A 21,305-nucleotide genomic window follows, 5' to 3' on the forward strand; every position below is an offset into this window, starting at 1 on the left:
ACATGTAACAAAAGTCACAGACTGATTGCCCTATAGGGAGCAAGATAAGCCGTATCCTGTACAAAGAGAACTAGCCAAAAACCAATTAACTGCCCAGCCATCTCTGAGAAACAAGTCTGTTGTTCTGTCCTTGCTGTTCTTAGAAAAACCACCTGCACCTCTCGTTTCCCCCCCCCCCCCACCCCCGGGAGTTTTGCTTCATGGCTATTTCTGACATATAACCATTTCAGTTATAACCTAAGCTAAAAGCTGGTTGTCAGCACGTGTTATGGAAACACCACCAAATTTAGACAAGACATAGGCAGGAGGAAGAAGAAGGTATATGATGGACCAATCACAAACACAATCCTTTTTGTTGACATACTACTATATAACCAGATGTAATGCTTTGAAGTCTTTGTCCTGGACCCGGATAGATCTATCTGTAGGAGCTCTAGAAATAAACTTTCACTGACTTTCCAACTACTTGCCTCATTGCTGACTGCATCTTGTGTGGACTTGTGACTGATTCCCAAGGGGCAGGGTTATCAAACTGAATTGATGAAACAATCTATATCATTGATTTCATAATGAGTGATGAGAGTGAGCAATTCTTGGGTGATAATGAGGATCCATTTGAGCTACTTTTGCAAGTATTCAGCATGCTCTGGCAAAGGGGAGTCATTATATAGATTCAAATGAAGAAAGATTTGGAGCACCTGATTGGTCCACTTGCTTGTGAGTCCATTGGTAGTGAAGAGGGCTCCAATTTGCTACTTTAAAAAGCAAACTTAAGTTTTTCCCAGCTAGTGGTCTGGTCAGAGATAAGGTTGCTGAAGCCCTTTCTTGGGAGCAGCTTCACAGCCTGGCAGGAACCCCAACCAGCAGTTTCAGACCAGAGGCCAAAGCCTTTCCTAGCAATGGAGCTGTCATGAGCATTAATACTATGGGCATTTTCTTGGACTAGCATACCTGATGCTGTTTACATGATAAAAGTAGCATCATTTAGTTTATCTTTCAATATACCTAAACCCTATGAAATCCAGATGGGAAAACCTCCAAGTTTTTCCCATCTGTTTTGCCACAAAAGCATCAGATCACATCTTACACTACCTTCACACATACATCAACAAAATATCTCATAGGATGCATTTAGCATTAAAAATATATCTATATATAAAATTTGTTTATATTCAAATTTTAAAAAATGAAATTTGTTTCACTGACCTTTCTTTAAGATAATGAATTTTTCAGGAAAAAGCCAGTAAACTAAAATCCAAATTAATCTTTTTAAACCACCACATGCAATTAGAAAGCACTACATTTACAAGAATTCCTGAGTGCAAAGGAATTATCACTGCTTTAGCAATCAATACATGGAGTTTTCCCTAGATTTCGTTGTCTCTTAATGAACTGCAGGGTTTGTTGAGATGGTGGCTTCCTGCATTCCCAGTAGGCGTGACATCTTCTCTGCATGATTAAACCCTTAGTACTCTTACACCTGTACCTAAGGAATTCCGGGAGATCAGCCCAGCCTGAAACTCCTGAAGAAGCCTCAACTGGGCTGGACAAACAGTGTTCGGAATTGTTGAAATGACAACTATGTGGATGAGCCTATTTATTCAAAATAGTTTTTTCCTAGTTTCTTCTGAAGTGCAAAAGGCAGCCTACAATAAGATACCTGAAAACCTGTATTTAAACAATCCACGTGTATAAAATTATGCCGTAGATCTGGGAAAATGAACATTTGCTTCTCAGAAGGTATAATGTGTTTGTTTTCATTGTAAGTTCTGGAAACTATAGCCAAAATTGCAAGTTGGAGTTTTGGCTGCAAGCTAAGTTCTAGCATGTTAATATAAGTTTCCTTCTGGAACAAATCAGTAAGGTTTGAAATATGGTGCATTACAACCTGGCATTCAGCATTGAATAATCCTTTGATTTGGAATATCTTCAGAAGGGAATCGGGCCCAGAAGGAGCAAATATCTAAGAGTGCAAAAGGAGCAAATATCTAAATAGGTGTTAAAATAAGCAAAATACCTTCCAGTGTTCAAGGTGCCATTAGAAAGCCACCAGAGGTTCAATGGCAATAGAATTAGTCCAACAGAATTAATCTTTACTTTGGTCAACTATTATGACATGTACAAGTGAGAGACCTGCAAGGATTTGCAGGGGGGCATCTCTTTCCCCCTATTTCTTTTTCCTCTTTTCCTCCCAAGAAAGCCCCCTCAACCTAGTCCTTTTCCTGCTTTTCTCTCTACTTCCCAGACACCAATCAACCTAGTGTTCTTCCCCATCTTCAGCTTTCTTTCCTTTCCTCTGGCAGTCTCTCCCTAGGCAGTTCCAGGTACTGGGTATGGCTAGGTCCAGTTCAAGGTATCAGCTGCCAACCCAGTTGTGTGATGCTGGCTACTGGACTGGAAACCCTCTAGGACTTGTGGGGGGCACCTTACTTTCCCCTCAATCTCTCCTCCCACACTCAGTGGTGTAGCACCAACGGGGCAGGGGGCACTCAATGCCCCGGGCATGTGTTGTGGTAGGGGCATGGGGGCAATCCTGGGTGGGGATGGGCGGCGCTGTGACAGGGGCACAGGGCAGGCACATGCCCCGGCAGCAATTTCCCCTTGCTCCGCCCCTGTCCACACTATCTTCTCTTTTAATCTTTCTAGGAACTCGCATATTGTCATCTTTCTATGCATCCTTTTCTCCTTTCAACCTACCCACCAACATTTAATCTGGCACTTATCTTCAACTTTATTTATTTACTTCATTATGTCACACCATTTTCTGCAATGGGGATCAAAGCAAATTAGAACATTCCCTACTCCTTAGAGTTGCCAGCCTCCAGGTAGGGCTTGGAGATCTCTCACTATTGCAATTGATATCCAGATGACCAACATCACTTCCCCTAGAGAAAATGGCTACTTTGAAGCTCAGACTTTATGGCAGGGGTCTGCAACCTGCGGCTCTCCAGATGTTCATGGACTACAAATCCCATCAGTCCCTGCCAGCATTGCAGACCCCTGCTCTATGGCATTGTGCCCTGCTGAAGTCTTCCTTGTACCAAACTTCATCCTCTGCAGGCTTTGCCCCCCAAATCTCCAGTTATTTCCTTACCCAGAGCTGACAATCCCATATTTTCCACATTTTATCCTCAAAACAATCCTGTTATGTAGGTTAGGTTGAGACAATGTATCAGGTCCAAGATCACATTGAGAACGTTTGTGGCAGAATGGGGATTTAGCTTTGGATCACACAGACCCAAATCTGAAATTCTAACCACTGTACTACATTGGCTTTCATGGGCTACTGTTGAACAACAGTGAACAGATAGGCCTGTGTGAGTCAACCAAGTCTAGTGGCAGTAAGTTGCCTAGTAGTTGCTGCCTCACCTGTCACCATGAGTGTTCTTGCAAATTCCAATAGGCCTAGAAAGGCCATTGCCCCTCCCCCTTTATTTTACTGACAGAAACTGATGCCTGAATGCTGGCAATACCATTGTGGTTGCCTAGTAACAGTCAATGAGGGCATTTGTTTCTAACAGTCATAGGTGCTGCTTATATTATATAGAGAAAGCTAGCTCTTTTTTTTTTGGAATTCAAACTTTTCTACAGACTTGGGACTATTCCAGTCCATGTCTCCAGTTTTTGGATTTATGTATCCACAGATGCAACCATGTTGAGAATAACATATATTGACAAATGGGAACCCTCAAGGACTTGCTGGGTAAATCTTATTTCTCTCACTCACTATTCTCTCCTTTCCTTGAAAATCGCCATAGCCTCTTTCTCTTACCTCCTTTCTTCTGTCCTTCCCATCCACCATCAGACCTACCACCATCTCTTCTCCATCTTTAGTTTTCCACCCTTCCCTTCCCAATGTGTGGCACCCTCTACCCAGGAAAACTATTGGCTTTGCATGAGGCTAGTTTAGGCTGAACATCACTGTGTGCCTCATCTTGTGCAAAGCTCAGCCAGGTGCCAAAGCCTGCCCCCTCAAGAAAAGCAACAACAAACCTTTCCTCCATCCTTCCGAGTACCACCTGGCCTGCAACACACTGGGGGAAGAGACAAGACCAGGGAAGGTGCATACCCTCCCTGATCTTGTCCCTGCCTCCAGTGTGTTGCCTGCCACAACAGAGCTTGAAGGGAGTCTCAGAGGAAAGCATTTTAAAATGCTCCTAATTTTCCTCCATCCCTATGAACAGCTCTGCATCTCAGTTCCCACTGTGTTACCAGCTGACTGCGGTGCCACTTGAAGGAATGGAGGAAAGTTAGGTGCGTTTTAAAATGAAGCTAGCTTTCCATTATCCCTTTGAGCAGTGCCACAATTGGCTACCCACTGGGTGTGGGGGAAATTCGTCCAGGGACTGGGCACAGGGGGCAGGGAGGGCAGAGTCAGGTTGCCAAAATGTGCCCCCCACATGATCCAGGACAATGACGCCTGGGTCATCACCCCCACTGCCCCCCTAGATACGCTTCTAAGCATGGTATAGTAGTTAAGAGTGGTGGACTCTAATCTGGAGAACCTGGTTTGATTCTCCTCTCTTCCACATAAGCGATGGACTCTTATCTGGTGAACTGAATTTGTTTCCCTGCTCCTCCACATGTAGCTTGCTGGGTGACCTTGGGTCAGTCACAGTTCTTTCAGAACTCTCTCAGCCCCACCTACAGTGCTGGGATTCAGCAGGTTCGCACCACTTCGGCAGAACCGGTTGTTAAAATGGTGCTTGTAACCAGTTGTTAAATTATTTGAATCCCACCACCGGAACCGGTTGTTAAATTATTTGAATCCCACCACTGCCCACCTACCTCTCAAGGTGTCTGTTGTAGGGAAAGGAAGGGAAAAGAGTTTGTAAGCCGCCTTGAGTCTCCTTATGTAATCTTGCTAGAAGAAATTCTTAAATTTCAAACTAGAAATTCAGATATCCCATGAAATTATTTTATTTATATTTTAGATCTTATAATTTTAAGATGATTTCCACTTTTAGAAAGCTAGAAGTGTCCACTGCTCACAAACCTGACCTCTGCTGATGACATACCACAAGAACATTTGCCATTTTTAGAAAAAAGTAGGATCATCATAAGACTTGGTTGTCAGTTGTCACTGCTGACCCTAAACACTAATTAAGATAATAGATGCCTTTTGTGTAACTTGAGCAGTAACCTACTATAATTGAAATAAGAGCCCCTTTGACTTGCCATTAACTAAACAAACTATAAATTCCTGGCAATCTCATTCTAGGTTTTTACTCACCGAGATCAAATGTGTAGACTCCTGGAAGGCACTGCTCAGCATTCTTACTTGCACAACCTCCAAATAAATATATCTTGCCTTTTACTACACTGTAAAGGAAAATTGAAAGTTTATAGTCATAAAATATCTCCCTCACAGTTAAAATTTTGTATATACAAATTTTGTATATAAAATAATGGAATTGACAAAGCTCATCAACCTTCTGTCATTCAGTTGTATCGATAATCTAGATTCAGACTGATTTTTACTTTCAATGGTTACTTAACAATGGTGCAACATCTTGCATTTGGACCTGGAAATTGACTAACTCTGTGGCAGGATCCTAAACAGCACTAAATAAAACAAGTACATAAATACTGATTCAGTAGATTCCTGTTAAAACATAATATCACCTAATATTGTAATTGTTCCAGTAGTTCTGGAAAGAGGATGCTAGATCTGATTATGAGATTCAGTGGCAGACAACTTGAATACGAATTGGAGTAGGGCAGGGGTAGGGAACCTGCGGCTCTCCAGATGTTCAGGAACTACAATTCCCATCAGCCTCTGTCAGCATGGCCAATTGGCCATGCTGGTAGGGGCTGATGGGAATTGTAGTTCCTGAACATCTGGAGAGCCGCAGGTTCCCTACCCCTGGAGTAGGGGGATGAGAGGTCAGAAAATACTTGGGGGGATAAGAGGGAATGGTGAAGAGATAAACAAGGTGGAGGCCCTTCTTTTCTCAAAGCATTTATACATTGAAAGAAACAAGAGAATGTAGAATAGCCTTCATCTTCTAAACATTATCCAAGGATTAGGGAGGAAGCCATAAAACTGATATGTGGCAGCAGTGGCATATTTGCCTAGGGACAAGGGGAACCCCATGTCCCTAGGCCGGGGTAGGGAACCTGCGGCTCTCCAGATATTCAGGAACTACAATTCCCATCAGCCCCTACCAGCATGGCCAATTGGCAGACAACTTCCCTACCCCTGCCCTAAGAGCATCCATTTCAGTCACGTGGGGGGTGCCAAAACGTCCCCCCCCCCACAGACTGATTTTGCAAGCCCCAGCAAGCCTGGCATTGAGGAAGCCAGCTGCAGCAAGAATTAAGGAAGCCTGGCATAGCCCTGCCCACTCTCTACGGTGGCCCTGAGTGTCCAGAGGGTGGGGGAGAAATACCACTGTGCTCCCAGGAGGAGGACTGGAGAACTCCGCCTCCCCTCCCTCTCACCCAGAGTGCGGTGCCTTATTCTCCATTAAGTCGTTGCCATTGCTCTCAAGCAGACAGGTGCCAGCCAGCACAGGAGAAGTCCATAGGCCGGCTAGGGAGACAATCTCTGCCTCACCTGATGCCCCACTAGGTGTTTGTTGTGGGGAGAGGAAAGGGGGCACGCGTTTGTTAACTGTTTGGAGACTCTATAAAGGCAATGTATGAATCCAAACAGTTCTTCTATTCCTAAAATCTTGTTTGCAATTGTAAATGGTCTATATGGGGGGGGGGGGATGGAGCGCCTGGCTTGTTAACTTTTGCTGTGGGGCTGGGCTGTAAACTGGAGAGCTGAGTTTGATTCCCCACTTTCTCTGCCCCAACTGCTGCCCCACAAGGTGTTTGATGCCCAGGGCAAGACAAGATGCCCAGGGCAAGACAAGAGTTTTCCACTCCTGCCCCCCCACCCCCTGCCCAGCCAGTACCTGGGGCAAGACCTGGTTTTTCCACCCCCCCCATCAAGCCTCACTTTTGGTTTCACTGTCAGCCATGGGGGCCATCCATGCGCCTCAGCAGCCATGGCTCCCCACTCCAGACTCTGGGGACTTTGTGGGGGCGGCAGGCCACCCAGTCCCCATGCTTAACTCGGAAGGCCCCGGCCATCTCCACCTGGGCATATCGTGGGGAGTTTGCAGGAATGATAAACACTGTTTCTAAAAAATACCCACCCACCCCTTCTACTACAGGTTTGTCTGGTAACAAGAACACTGGAACCTTGACACTTGCTTTAAAATGAGTAGAGTACAGGTAGAGGCACTACAGCAAGGTGGCAGATTTACCCCACATCAGATCCACAAAGATAAATGGGGAAAGCCTGCTATCCAAGGCACTTCAGCCAACTCACAGTTGTCTCTCTGATTTTCTTTGCTCACACTGCTTTTTTGGGGGAAGGGCTCTCTTATTCCAACTTCTGATGGGGGTGGTGATTTGTGAGAGATTTACATGCTTAAAAGTTAATTCCCACTTACACTGACTTGGAGCTGTTTCTGAGACTAACAGCCTACCTCATAGGGTTGGTGTGAGGACAAAATTAGGAAAGAGAGTTGGTGGGGAGAGAGCCATGTATGTTTTGCTGGGTGTGGGAGGTGTTTTGTGAGCTGGTGCAAAAATCATTGTTTGGTCGTTGTGGGGGAGGGTGGTCGTCCATACGTGGGAAGGGCTGCCAAACTCAGATTTTGTCCCCGGGCTCCAGTTTGCCTAGATATGCCTCTGCCCAGGTTAGTGTCCAGATAGGACTACAATCTAATTTTAAACCACTGCAGCTCACTTACTAGAGTATGTAATAGAGGTTTTACCAGCTAAAGGCTGGAATAATGTTGGTACAAGAGGTGGCTTAATAAAATGGACATGCACCAATATAAAAAAGGATCCACTAGAGAAGTATGGCAAAAGCATGCAAAAAACACCAAACTTGACTGAAACAAAAGAGGGATGAACCAACCAGACAGTTGAAACTACCAGAAAACCAAGAACAGGAAATCACTTCATGAGCAAAGGGCAAGAAAGCACATCACACAGGTGACCTCCATCCTGTGGTCAGGGTAGAAGCCAGATTGGAATGGGTCCAAGGCCATCCAAAAATACCTGCAGTTGTTCTGCCACTACCTTGGCCAGAAATTATAAATTCAAAACTGGACAGTACTTGGATGGATTCAAAGGATCCAAAGATTTTTTTTTAAGGGCAGTTGTGCCACTGCCTGCTTCAACCTCCCCGGGAAAACTTCCTGCTGGAGGGAAACAGTGATTATTTCCAGCAGGGGGCCTCACACAGTGGTGGGATTCAGCAGCTTCGCACCACTTTGGCAGAACCGGTTGTTAAAATGATGCTTGTAAACAACCAGTTGTTAAATTATTCAAATCCCACCACTGGAACTGGTTATTAAATTATTTGAATCCTACCACTGGCCTCACACCTCATCGCCGCTAGTCTTCACCAGTCATGATGGGCATGGATCAAGAGGGCAAGTAGTAGGCTTCACAGCTGCTAGCATCTTGTTGACATTTTCACAGGTAAATCAAGTACTTACCTCATGTCATTTCATTTTTTTTACTTTTGACACCAACAGTCAAAGATGTAACACAGGGTAGGGTAAAGCTGAATGCCATGATGTAATAATACGAATTAATTTTTACTAGTTGTTACAGAGAAGGGAAAGTAGAAATGTGCCAATGAAATGTGCTTGATGAATTTATCTTTGCTGAAAATTTTATATTCGTCGTTATTTTTTATAAATTTAAAACAAAACTCCCAAATACTACATTTTACTGTGATTATTCAGTGTTGATTATGAATGTAAATATGACAGCTTTATTTATTATATAAATCAACTGCTAAAATAAATTTGGAATTTTCATCTTCAGAACAACTGGACGTATTTATCTATTAGTTTTTTCGCAATTGGTAGAAATTTTCTTCAAAAGAAATTGTGCTATTTTGATTTTTTTAAATGAGTTGATGGTTAGCAAGAGATAATGCATGGACGTAGGTAAAGGGGGGTTCTCGGGTTTGACCCCCCCATTCATGTCCGAAGCTCCGCCCACCCGTTTGAGGGTTTTAAAAACATTTTAGTGCTTTTTTTGGTTTTTGGCCTGCAGGGGGCGCATTGTTTGGGCTAGCAGCACCAAACTTTCAGGGATTGTTTGGGGGACTCTCCTGATGATACTACCCGGGTTTGGTGAGGTTTGGTTCAGGGGGTCCAAAGTTATGGACTCCCAAAGGGGGTGCCCCCATCCTCCATTATTTCCAATGGGAGCTAATAGAAGATGGGGGCTACACGTTTGAGGGTCCATAACTTTGGACCCCCTACACCAAACTTCACCAAACCTGGGATGTATTATCAGGGGAGTCTCTTATTGATACCATCCAGGTTTTGTGAAGTTTGGTCCAGGGGATCCAAAGCTATGGACTTCCAAAGGGAGTGCCCCATCCTCCATTGTTTTCAATAGGAGTTAATAGGAGATGGGGGCTACACCTTTGAGGGTCCATAACTTTGGACCCCCTGAACCAAACTTCACCAAACCTGGGTGGTATGATTAGGAGAGACTCCTAAAGATACCCTGAAAGTTTGGTGCTTCTAGCTTAACAATTGCACCCCTGACAGCAGGCACCCCCCAAATTTCCCCAGATTCTCCTTTTAAATCCACCCCCTTTGGCATGGATTTAAAGGGAGAATCTGAGGTCCTCAGTTTAGAAGAAGAAGAAGAAGAAGAGTTTGGATTTATATCCCCCCTTTCTCTCCTGTAGGAGACTCAAAGGGGCTTACAATCTCTTTGCCCTTGCTCCCTCACAACAAACACCCTGTGAGGTGGGTGGGGCTGAGAGAGCACTAGCCCAAGATCACCCAGCTGGCGTGTGTGGGAGTGTACAGGCTCATCTGAATTCCCCAGATAAGCCTCCACAGCTCAAGTGGCAGAGCAGGGAATCAAACCCGGTTCCTCCAGATTAGAATGCACCTGCTCTTAACCACTACGCCACTTTGAAAGTGATGCTGTTTCAGAGTGGGGGATAATCCACCCCAAAACAGCATCACTTTCAATGTTGTTTAACTAGGGACCCCAGATGCTCCCTTTAAGGTGGATTTAAAAGGAGAATTTGGGCTCTCTAGTTTAAACACCATTGAAAGTGATGCTGTTTAGGGGTGGATTCCAGCATCACAGCAGCTGCCCGGGGGGTGGGGGGGCGCAAAACTCAGATTTTGCATCGGGCTCCATTTTCCCTCTATGGCTCTGCCCAGAGGGGAGGGGCAGGGGAGTCTGCCATCCCCGACCTCGGAGAGCTGCTTTTATAAGCGCTAGGCCAGGGGTGGGGCTTGGGGAGGCGTGGCCATGCCCTAGGGGCGGGGTGTGTGTGGTTCCACCCCCGAACCCCCCATAAAAAATCTATACCTACGTACCTGAGATAATGAGTAATAATCTTATGAGATAGCATAGTTAGTTGAAACTGCATGCAATAATTTCAACAGACACTGTTACAGTATAAGTATACTTTGGCTGTGTTAGATAAGGCAATAACATTTTGCAATAACAGTCATTGACAACCAGATTTTTCCCGTGCAAACAAGACAGTACAGTTGCAAATGATTGCTCTTGTGCAACGATATCAAACATCATGTGGATACAGCTTTAGAGATAGGACACCAGGCTTGAGTGGAATCTTATCTCTTTATTGCAGTCAACAACATTTAAAATAAGAGAAATCTCTTTTGCTGAATTGGGTGCTTACCAAAGTGTGTGCCCTTGTCTTGGACAAGGGATGTGTCCATCCTGTGGTATCTTTTCCCAAGTCAGATCAGTGGAAGTAACTGTAATTTGAGATCATTAGTTCCTATATATTATCTTACTATAAATAAATTCACTTAAAGCAATGAACCAAAATGCTATTTAATGAATAGCTATTTTAGTGCATGAACAGCTTGCATTTAAAAAATCCACTGTTCCTATTAACAAAATGGAACACATTATTTTTGATATCTGGTTTGAGTAACTTTTAAACATAGGGAAAACAAATATAAGGAAAACAAATAACCACAGTTTAATAGTAGATCACATATTGCATTCAGAAAGTCAGTTCAATCTTCAGCATATGCTAATAAATGATTGACCCAATAAGGCTGGGAAAGACCTTGAAGAGTTCGTTCCCCAATACTAGACAACAATGAATTTTAAAACAGCACATGAATGTTCTCATTCTGTGTACAGCAATTTTGTATGAATTCATAACACACCTCTACTTTTTAAAACACTTGGATGCATTATGAATCAAATTCACAAATTAAATGCAAAGAGAAGTCCTGCCCTCATTAAGCTTTGGGAGTTCTTTAACAAAGTGGGCAAACATGTAAATAATGATGATCTAGTAGACATCATATATTCGATCTTCCAAAAGGCCTTCAACATGTCACATCAACAAAGACTCCTGAGTAAGCTTAGCTGTTGCGGAATAAGAGGACCAGTCCTCTTCCAGTTTAAAAATGGGTTAAATGACAGGAAGCAGACAGTAGAGATAAAAGGACAGTACCCTCAAGAGAACTGAGCAGTGGAGTCCCACGAAGTTCAGTATTGAGGGTGGTGATTTTTTTTCATAAATGATCTACGACTGGGATGGGGAATATAGTGGCAAAGCTTGCTAACAACACAAAATTATTCAGGATGATGAAAACCAAGACCACTTGTAAAGAATTCTATGGGGATTTCCACAAATTGGGTGAATGGGCAAAAATGTGACTAATGAAGTTCAGTGCAGGTGCGTGTAAGGTGAAGAACACTGGAACAAAAACTCCCAATTATATGTTTATGCTAATGGAGTCTGAACTTGCAAAAACTGACAGGAAAAGAGACCTTAGGGTTATAGTGAGAAGTTCAATGAATTTCTCAACTCAAGCAGACCTGGCCACAGTGATCCATGCAACGGTCACCTCCAGGCTAGACTATTGTAACTCGCTCTATGTGGGCCTCCCCTTGCGTTTGATTCGGAAATTGAAACTGGTCCAGCACTCAGCAGCACGCTTGCTCACAGGGGCACTTTTTGTGATCATATTCAGCCTGTGTTGCACCAGCTGCACTGGCTTCCGGTGGAATTCCGAATCATTTTCAAGGTTTGGGTTTTGACCTTTAAGGCCTTACGCGGCCTGGGACCCTTGTACCTTCGGGACCGCATTACCCCATATGTCCCCACTCGCCCTCTGCACTTAGCAGAGGCAAATTTACTGGTAGTCCCCGGCCCCTCAGTGACGCGGCTGGCCTCCACGCAGGCCAGGGCCTTTACGGCCCTGGCCCTGGCCTGGTGGAACACTCTCCCTCCAGCTGTCCGGGCCCTGCGGGATCTCGGTGAGTTCCGCAGGGCCTGTAAGACCGAGTTGTTCCACCAGGCCTTTGGAGCAACCAGCTGCTGAGTATGGCGCCCCTGTTCGATTCCATCAAGATTATCCTCCAATGGAGGAGTCTAATTGCTCCCTAGGGGAGGGTTTTAAAGGAAAGGATTCTCCGGGTGCCTTTATTATGAAATTACCGCTGTTTTAATGAAACTCAGTATGTTTTAATGTTGGAGTTTTATGGGCTGCTGTTGTTTTATTTGTATGGTTTGCCCTAATTTATTGTATTAATTTTGTTGTACACCGCCTGGAGTCCCTGGGGGATAGGGAGGTATAAAAATCGAAATAATAAATAAATAAATAAAATATGAAATCCCTTGAAACAATGTTTAAAGACAGAAAACAACAAACTAAATATTCCCCCCCTTCGCCTGGGAACCAGCTGCATTTAGGAGTCCCTTTAAACGATCCCAGCAAGCAGCCGGTTCCCGGGGGAAAGGGGGGAAATGTTTAATTTGTTGTTTTCTGTCTTTAAACATTGTTTCAAGGGATTTCAAGAGCCCCCCCCCCCTGGATTTTAAAGAAAGAAAAAAACTTAAGAATCCACCTCCCAGACAACCCCCCAGTACTTACCTTGGGGTGCCTGTCAGGGGTGCATTTTTAAAGCTAGCAGCACCACAATTGCAGAGTATCTTCAGGAGACTAATCTGGTCGAGTTTGGTTCAGGGGGTCAAATTGTATGGACTCTCAAAGGGGTAGCCCCATCTCCTATTAGCTCCCATTGGAAACAATGGGGGATGGGGGCATCCCCAAAGGGGGCTCATAACATTGGACCCACTGAACCAAACTTCACCAAACATGGGTGGTATCATCAGGACAGTCTCCCAAAGGTACTCAGTAATTTTGGTGCTGCTAGCTTTTAAAAATGTGCCCCCTACAAGCTAAAACCTCCCAAACACCTAAAATACAAAAAAAAACAGACTTCTTTTTGGGATACCCTCACTGGAGCAGCTTATTGATCCTAGAGGTCAGTTGTTTGTTAGTGAGAACAAGCACCCCAAAGGGACACCCTCTGAAGACCACACAGTTTTCTGAAATCTAGATAAGGCCTGAAGAAGGATTCACTCTGGAGCAGCAATGGTGTAGGAGGTTAAGAGCTCGTGTATCTAATCTGGAGGAACCGGGTTTGATTCCCCGCTCTGCCGCCTGAGCTGTGGAGGCTTATCTGGGGAATTCAGATTAGCCTGTACACTCCCACGCACGCCAGCTGGGTGACCTTGGGCTGGTCACAGCTTCTTGGAGCTCTCTCAGCCCCACCTACCTCACTGGGTGTTTGTTGTGAGGGGGGAAGGGCAAGGAGATTGTCAGCCCCTTTGAGTCTCCTGCAGGAGAGAAAGGGGGGATATAAATCCAAACTCTTCTTCTTCTTCTTATCACATCAGAGACACTTGCAACATGTACAGAACATATGACTGTATGTGTTCATTCTGATGCTTCATGGTACCATCAACTGTTGTTTTGAACAGGGTATAACTAGAGACCTCAAAATTAGCAAAGGGTGAGCTCCTTCTCCAGAGGGGGTGTAGAGAAAGTGTCTGTATTAGCTTAACCGTCGCCATTTTGTATGTAGTGTCTGAATGTAACCGTTGGTCGTGAACTTTGTAACAGTTCAACATCACTACCACGGCCTTGTTGGCCCCTTTGTTGTGAATCCAATAAATAATTCTTGAAAATAATTGCCTATCTTTGGCTTCCCACCAGCTTTCCCATCCTGGTACCGAGTAACGGTCAATTGAAGGTCTTGGCCCAGCTGCACAAAGTTTTGCTAACGGTTGGAACTTCAATAAACTTTCAGCCACAACACCTGATAAGAATGAAGATTTACATCACCTGCTTTAGTTAATTAGCACCAATTCGTGATTGGTCCACTAGGATCACCTGATGCGCAATTCCCCTATATCTGCTTTTTCATATTGTAAGAGAGGCACCCTTTTTCCTTGCTTCCCCCTCCCTTTTCACTCCCAATATACGCAATGCTACCTCATGCTGGCTAGAGGCTGTCTATTGAATTATGAGAACTGTTTGATTCTTTTCTTTTTGCCTGCTAAGCAATGGAGAAGTTTTACATTTTGATTTTAGTAGGTTCAGTTATTTTGTCTCTGTTTGCTTTTATTCAGCTAATTGTATGCATAATATGCCATCTGACTATAGTTTGTTGAATGATGCTGAGTTCAATAAACTTTAAGAATTTGTTTTAAAGAAACAGCCTTTTTTTTCTGAGTCGTGTGAATGTTCAAAATCCTAACCCACATTTGAGGAGAGTAGGTCACTTATCCTCTACAGGGGGTGACCTTGTTGCAGTCGTGGGATTGGTAGTGGTGGGATTCTATAGCTATAGTGACGAGGGGCAAAGTGATGGGAAACTGTGTCAGGGCATGCACATCCTGCGCCCCTGCCACAATGCTACCCACCCCCGCCCTAGAATGCCCCAGAACACCCAAGCCACACCATGGCCATGCCCCCACCGCAGCATGCGCCTAGGGCATCCCCCCCCCCCGTCCCGTTGGTGATATGCCACTGACAGTGACTACAGGAAAACTTCACAGTCAGAAGTAGTGAACCTCTTAATATCAGTGCCTCTTAATATCAGTGCCAGGAAGCAACATCTTACTCATCAGCTTCCTAGGCACCTGGTTGGCCAACATGTGAATAGACTTGATGGGCTTTGTTAGGTCCAGCATGGCTTTTGTTATGTTTTTATGTATCAGGTGAAGATTTTGCCCTCTAAGTGCTGTTGCTGGTCTCCAAAGTAACTGCTTGGCTACTGTGTGAGACAGCATGTTAGATTAGATCACCTGAGACACAGTTTACAGGCAAAAATCTGTAAAAAGCAGGCTGAACTGTATATATACAGCTCAAGAAAAATACTTTACTAATCATACCACCTCTGTAAATAAGTGATTAGAGAAAGTATCCAGCCATATAAAGCCCATTTTAGGTTAATCAATAGCTCAAAAATATTATCATGAAGATGTATTTTGTACAACTGTTCAGATCAGAACAGAAAAAACACCCTGATCTTAAAAAACAACTTTGTTTTCTGTATTGTTTCTATACACTTCCCCAATTGTATAGTGACAAGACTTTTTTTTGGCATTACAAATGACTGGCCTATTATAGTTAGATATGTGCAATTCCAGAGGGAGAAATAAACCCATGAACAGGCTGCCTGCTAGGAAAAAGATTAATAGTATCTCACTTGTCAGCATGTAGAAGTCATTGAAATATGTTGGTTGATCATCCTGAGAGAGAAAGAAAGATAGATTGAAGTTATATTTTTATTTACAGGGCATTAATGTTGTCATCTAGATAGGGAAAGCTTTAAAATTAAATTCAAGTTTAAGCTATCTCAAGTGAATACTGCTAGAAATAATAAACAGTTATCCTGAGAGAAGCCGACTCAGATTCAGATTAGTTGGCAATGATTGGAATGAAGTAATTCTCCAGTAAATATTTGTATACAATGAAAAATAATGTGGAATTGAGAAGACCTAAAACCAGAAGCAAGCTTCTGCAAGACATATTACTCACAGTGCAATTCTAAGCAGCATTATATTCTTCTAAGCCCAATTACTTCAATGGTTTTGAAGGAGTGGGCTTAGTAAGGCCCTGTTTAGTGTACTACCACTACAGAACATAAGAACATAAGAACATAAGAACAAGCCAGCTGGATCAGACCAAAGTCCATCTAGTCCAGCTCTCTGCTACTCGCAGTGGCCCACCAGGTGCCTTTGGGAGCTCACATGTAGGATGTGAAAGCAATGGCCTTCTGCGGCTGTTGCTCCCGATCACCTGGTCTGTTAAGGCATTTGCAATCTCAGATCAAAGAGGATCAAGATTGGTAGCTATAAATCGACTTCTCCTCCATAAATCTGCCCAAGCCCCTTTTAAAGCTATCCAGGTTAGTGGCCATCACCACCTCCTGTGGCAGCATATTCCAAACACCAATCACATGTTGCGTGAAGAAGTGTTTCCTTTTATTAGTCCTAATTCTTCCCCCCAGCATTTTCAATGAATGCCCCCTGGTTTTAGTATTGTGAGAAAGAGAGAAAAATTTCTCTCTGTCAACATTTTCTACCCCATGCATAATTTTGTAGACTTCAATCATATCCCCCCTCAGCCGCCTCCTCTCCAAACTAAAGAGTCCCAAACGCTGCAGCCTCTCCTCATAGGGAAGGTGCTCCAGTCCCTCAATCATCCTTGTTGCCCTTCTCTGCACTTTTTCTATCTCCTCAATATCCTTTTTCTATCTCCTCAATATCCAAGTGCGGTCGCACCACTGCTTTATATAAGGGCATGACAATCTTTGCAGTTTTATTATCAATTCCTTTCCTAATGATCCCCAGCATAGAGTTTGCCTTTTTCACAGCTGCCATGCATTGAGTTGACATTCCCATGGAACTATCAACTAAGACGCCTAAATCCCTTTCCTGGTCTGTGACTGACCCCTGTAGCGTGTTAAATGAAGAATGTTAAATGGCAAGAATGTTAAATGGCAATTGAATTGACAAGGGATAATAACACATATTCAACTGATAGTACTTACAGAAGTATTATAAAAGGAGCAGCCTCCAAACATAATAGCAATATTTCCTGCAACTGCCAATGCCTGTCCATGTCTGAAAAGAAACTCAGAGGGAGGGTAAATAATTTTGGTTGCTACAACAACAAGAAATCTTTTCTCCACATTCAGAAAGGAGGCCAGTTTTACCACTTTGTTCCTAAGCAGAATCATAATGCAATGTTTACGTGGGACAGTACTGTTTATAACATGTGTGACCCTGAAGTTGCCTAACTAGAGGTAGTATAAAGAACATATATTTATATCTCTAATGCTTGTGTGGGTGGGGGAGGGAAGGGTCAGACTGTAAAAATTTTTGTCATTAATAAAAGAAGAGCACTACTTTATTACACACTGGACAACTGCCTCAACTTCTTCCCCTTTTGCCTTGCAAAATCTTCTAATCCAAATAACAAGGGAAAACATAAATTGAGAAAACAGTGTACATTGATATGGGTCTGGCTAGCAAAAATAGGCATAAATACACCCATCTTAAAAACCAACCAACATATCTGAAACAGAACAAAAATGTTTATAGCCAGAACAATTTTATCAGTGATATATGCTGACATTATATCTCTATCTGTGATACACAATGCTCTTTTTGAAGAAGTTTCAGTCTTGAATTGCGATACAGTATATTTGGTCTTCAGATGATGTCTGCTTGGCAAGGATAAAATCACAACTCAGAGCTTTATTCCAGTAAAACAAAGCTTTTTATGTAAAAAAATTTTAAAAAATGTAAGACATTCTGCCACACTTGATGATGATTATGTCTCTGTATACTGCAGGTGTATACAGCAAACTTTCAAACATACATGGGGCTTTTCTGCATTCTCATGTAGAGTTGAGGTACCTGCTAAGGAGTTACACAGTCCTAAGTCTATTGAAGTTGGTGGGCTTAAAAAGATGTAATTCTGTTTAGGACTGCACTGTCACACCAGACAGTAAGGGAGAGAGGCTCACCAGCAAGGTCAAAGCTATGTCTCCCTTATGACTAATGCACCTTCTTTGTTCATCTCTACCTGAGCATTTCACACAAGAGATAGAGTGCTCAAAATACCCATGGCTCCAAAGTCTCCCAATCCACCATTGCACTGGGAACTGTCTAAACAACCCTCCCTTAGTATGGTAGAACATGGAATTCTGCAGTCAAGTATCATCTTTTGAGGACACTAGCTTATCCTTTTTCATTTATTTTTAGCTTCTACTATTATAAGCTCTGACAACCTGAAGCTGGCCAAATTTTTAAACTACGTGCATAGAATGGATACTGTCTCTTGTACTGGTATGTGGTAATAACACAAAAGGAAATTGACAGATTTGACCCAGAATGAAACTATACTATTAAAGGGGAAATTTATGATCTTAAAAACAAAAACATGGGCCGTTTCCGCACGGACAAAATATGACGTCATGGAAACGGGAAAAGAACGCACAGAGCGAGCGTTAAGCATGTAGCGGACGGAGGTCGCGAGAAGCTCAGCGCCGTCATAAAAATCCGCTTAACCGGCGCGAAGACGCCGTATTCAAAAAACGCTATGGATTTTTGGATTAATTCTATTGTATTTAATGTTATCTAGATAATTTAAAATTCAGCATATATTCTGTCCCATTCTACTGTAATTACAGTAACAGATTTTTATTTACAAGAAAAGAAGAAAATTCAAAACACTAAATACAAAGGAACTGTAGCAATCTTTTAATAGAATTTCATTAAGTGCCTGCTAATAAAAATGAATGAAAAGCTACAGAATGAAAAAAGATGGTCAGTTGTATCATTTTAACATACCGAGGATCTGGGATATCTCCAGCCACATCTTTTCTAATCCAATGTCCACTTGCTAATGCCATCTTAGATCTATTGAAAAAATTGCGTTCAGAAAAAAATTATGAGTTTTCTTGGAAATGAAGTGTGGGTTTTAAAAAAATGTTTCACAGGCTGTTTGCAATCAGTGCAACCCTAAATAGTGTTATACCTTTCTAAGCCAATTACTTTCAATGGACTAAGAAGCATCTAGCTGTTCGTACAATTGCATTAAGTGTGTAATCTATACACACTATAGTGTTTGAGAAGAGAGGTGTTTTCATTTCTCTTTCTCCAGAGGGTCCCCTAAGATTTAAGAGCAGATTTCCTGGAGTTGGAGAGAGTACAGTTGGAAGGAGTGGTCTGAAAAATCTGCATCCCCTGTATAAACACTTTGTGTCTCTGTTTGTATCTTAAGTCAGTGTGTATACTCACAGATAGTTCACTTGCAGACTTTGACCATGCTCATTTGTGAAAAAAAATTAAATACTAACCATGAATGAATCACAGAACTGTGATCCTCCGCCCCCATCATTCTCATGCTCCTCACCTGTTGTGCCTGGACCTTTCTTTCAGAATACAGGAAGCAGCGTCTTCGCAGAGTGAGCTTTCATATATTAATTTCTAGTCCCAGCTCATCCATCAGCATTATCCAGCTCTTTACCTATCTCAGTAGCAGTTGCTACGACACCAAAGTATACACAAAGAGCAAGCACATCTCACAGCTCCTTTTCTGATGCAGAATTGGTTCCGGGTTACTTGAAGTCATAGCAACAAAAGCAGACAGTTCCCAAGCTGTGTATTTCTGCTATGCACTGCAATGCTTCCATTACGTCAAGAAAAACAAAGGTTTACTTGGTGACATTTCTGTATGGCAGGCTGCCATTAAAGGCACAGGTGAAGAGCCACTAAAAAGTCCTACATTCTGAAAAGTAATTCCACAACAAATTAAATTCATGTTCAAAGTCTTACAGAATAAACTGCAAATTATTGGACAGAGAAGCAGCAATTCTGGTTCTTTAAACAGCTATGCAGAAGAAGGGATTCAGCAAGCATAACTTTTTCCTGCATACTACTTAGTTGGCTATGAAAACAAGGAAAAGGGATTATCAGGGAAGATATAAGTGGGGAAAGTTGCAAGAACTGGCATGTCATTAACACCATATCACCTCCCCCACTATTTCCTCTCCCCACGTCTTGGTAACCAGTGAGAGAGGGAGAGGATGAGAAGGAGAGAAATGCCAGGATGTTGAATATTTGGAAATGTTGTCACATCACTGGTATGACATTGGAGCAGTGCTTTAGGATTTGGACAAAACCTAATGGGTTTCCCAGAGATTTGTGTACAAATCTGAGAGTGTTGCACTGAGTCATGCTGGCAACATGATGTCACTTTTGGGTATTTGTTAGAAATGACTCAGTGTCGTTGGAATGACACCCTTAAAAAAAAACAAATTATCCCTAACCAGCCCGCAGTGGCCCAGTGGACAACAGGGATGGAAATCAGGAGGAAACTTTTCCTACTGGCAGCTTCAACAGTTTCTCTCCTTTTTATTGTTTCTTCTCTCCTTTCCATTCACCTGTTATCCTACCTTTATCAACCTACTACCATCAGCTCTCCCTCTTTCTTATTCCCTAGCAGACTGCCCTTGGGAAACATCTGGCCAAATTGCACATTTGTTTCTAGCTGAGTTATACGGTGGGCACTGGTGCCGGGTCAAGTTGCATGGTGGTCATGGGCAGAAGCCCAGTTATCCAATGGTCATCAGTGCTAGGCTGAATTGCATGGTGATCACTGCAAATAGGCCAAATTGTATAAGTAATGAGTCACTGGGCCTATTCCTAGTGAACCCTCCTCCATCAGGGGACACAATGGTGATGGAACCTTTACCAGTGCTGCTTTGGCCTCCAAGGACTCCCCTCCATGGTTTTGCTTTACAGAAACCAAGGTTTAGAAGGCTTAGCTATATTATTTTGATGGCTGATACCTCAAAAATTGTCACTGAATATCCAGTGGCCATTTTTTCTTAAAGCTACAGGCATTGTTTCTATTATTTTGGAGAGTTTTAATTCCTTGATATATGTGTATTTGAGATTTCAGATTTGTCTGCAAACTTGTGACTTCTTTCAGATTTGTAAAGAAACAACTCCTCATCCTTTCCTAGCTCCGTTTTTTTTTTCAAATCTACTGATCCACACTCTATGGACTTATGCCAAATTAGATACATGATTTTCAACTCAGTTCTCCTACTTCCTTGGAAATAGTTAAGATTTGTCAAAACAGTGGCTTATTGAACATATGGAGCTTTCAAATAGTTTAAGAAAATATAGAGGCACCATCATCTATATATCAAATTCTCAAGTGTGGCCCCCATTTGTGATATATCTAAATCCATGGATCAGGGCCACACTTATCCAAAACAGATGTTCTATTGACTTAGGGGACCACCTAGGTGTGCAGAAAAGTTTTACATTATAAAAATATTAGTGAGTTTGAATTTTCTTCTTAAATAACTTACCTTCCAAAATGGTGGTGGTTGCAGACATAGGAATCTGCTCTGGATTCTGCCACCTTTGCGGCAGTCAT

The 21,305-nt window shown here is 42.8% G+C and overlaps 1 protein-coding gene across 1 annotated transcript in view; it reads right to left on the minus strand.

Annotated features, from left to right (window-relative positions):
- The window catches only part of LOC125436993 (dynein alpha chain, flagellar outer arm-like), a 59,632-nt gene extending 38,327 nt beyond the window's left edge, over positions 1–21,305 (minus strand). The window contains exons 1-6 of the mRNA XM_048504368.1: positions 21,238–21,305; positions 18,704–18,772; positions 16,897–16,969; positions 15,550–15,592; positions 10,703–10,781; positions 5,234–5,322 (exon numbers count right to left, since the gene is read on the minus strand). Of these exons, the coding sequence (XP_048360325.1) occupies positions 5,234–5,322; positions 10,703–10,781; positions 15,550–15,592; positions 16,897–16,969; positions 18,704–18,772; positions 21,238–21,305 (421 nt within the window). The remainder of the gene's footprint in view (positions 1–5,233; positions 5,323–10,702; positions 10,782–15,549; positions 15,593–16,896; positions 16,970–18,703; positions 18,773–21,237) is intronic.

Source organism: Sphaerodactylus townsendi, linkage group LG07, assembly GCF_021028975.2.
Source record: "Sphaerodactylus townsendi isolate TG3544 linkage group LG07, MPM_Stown_v2.3, whole genome shotgun sequence".
Taxonomy (NCBI): Eukaryota; Metazoa; Chordata; class Lepidosauria; order Squamata; family Sphaerodactylidae; genus Sphaerodactylus; species Sphaerodactylus townsendi.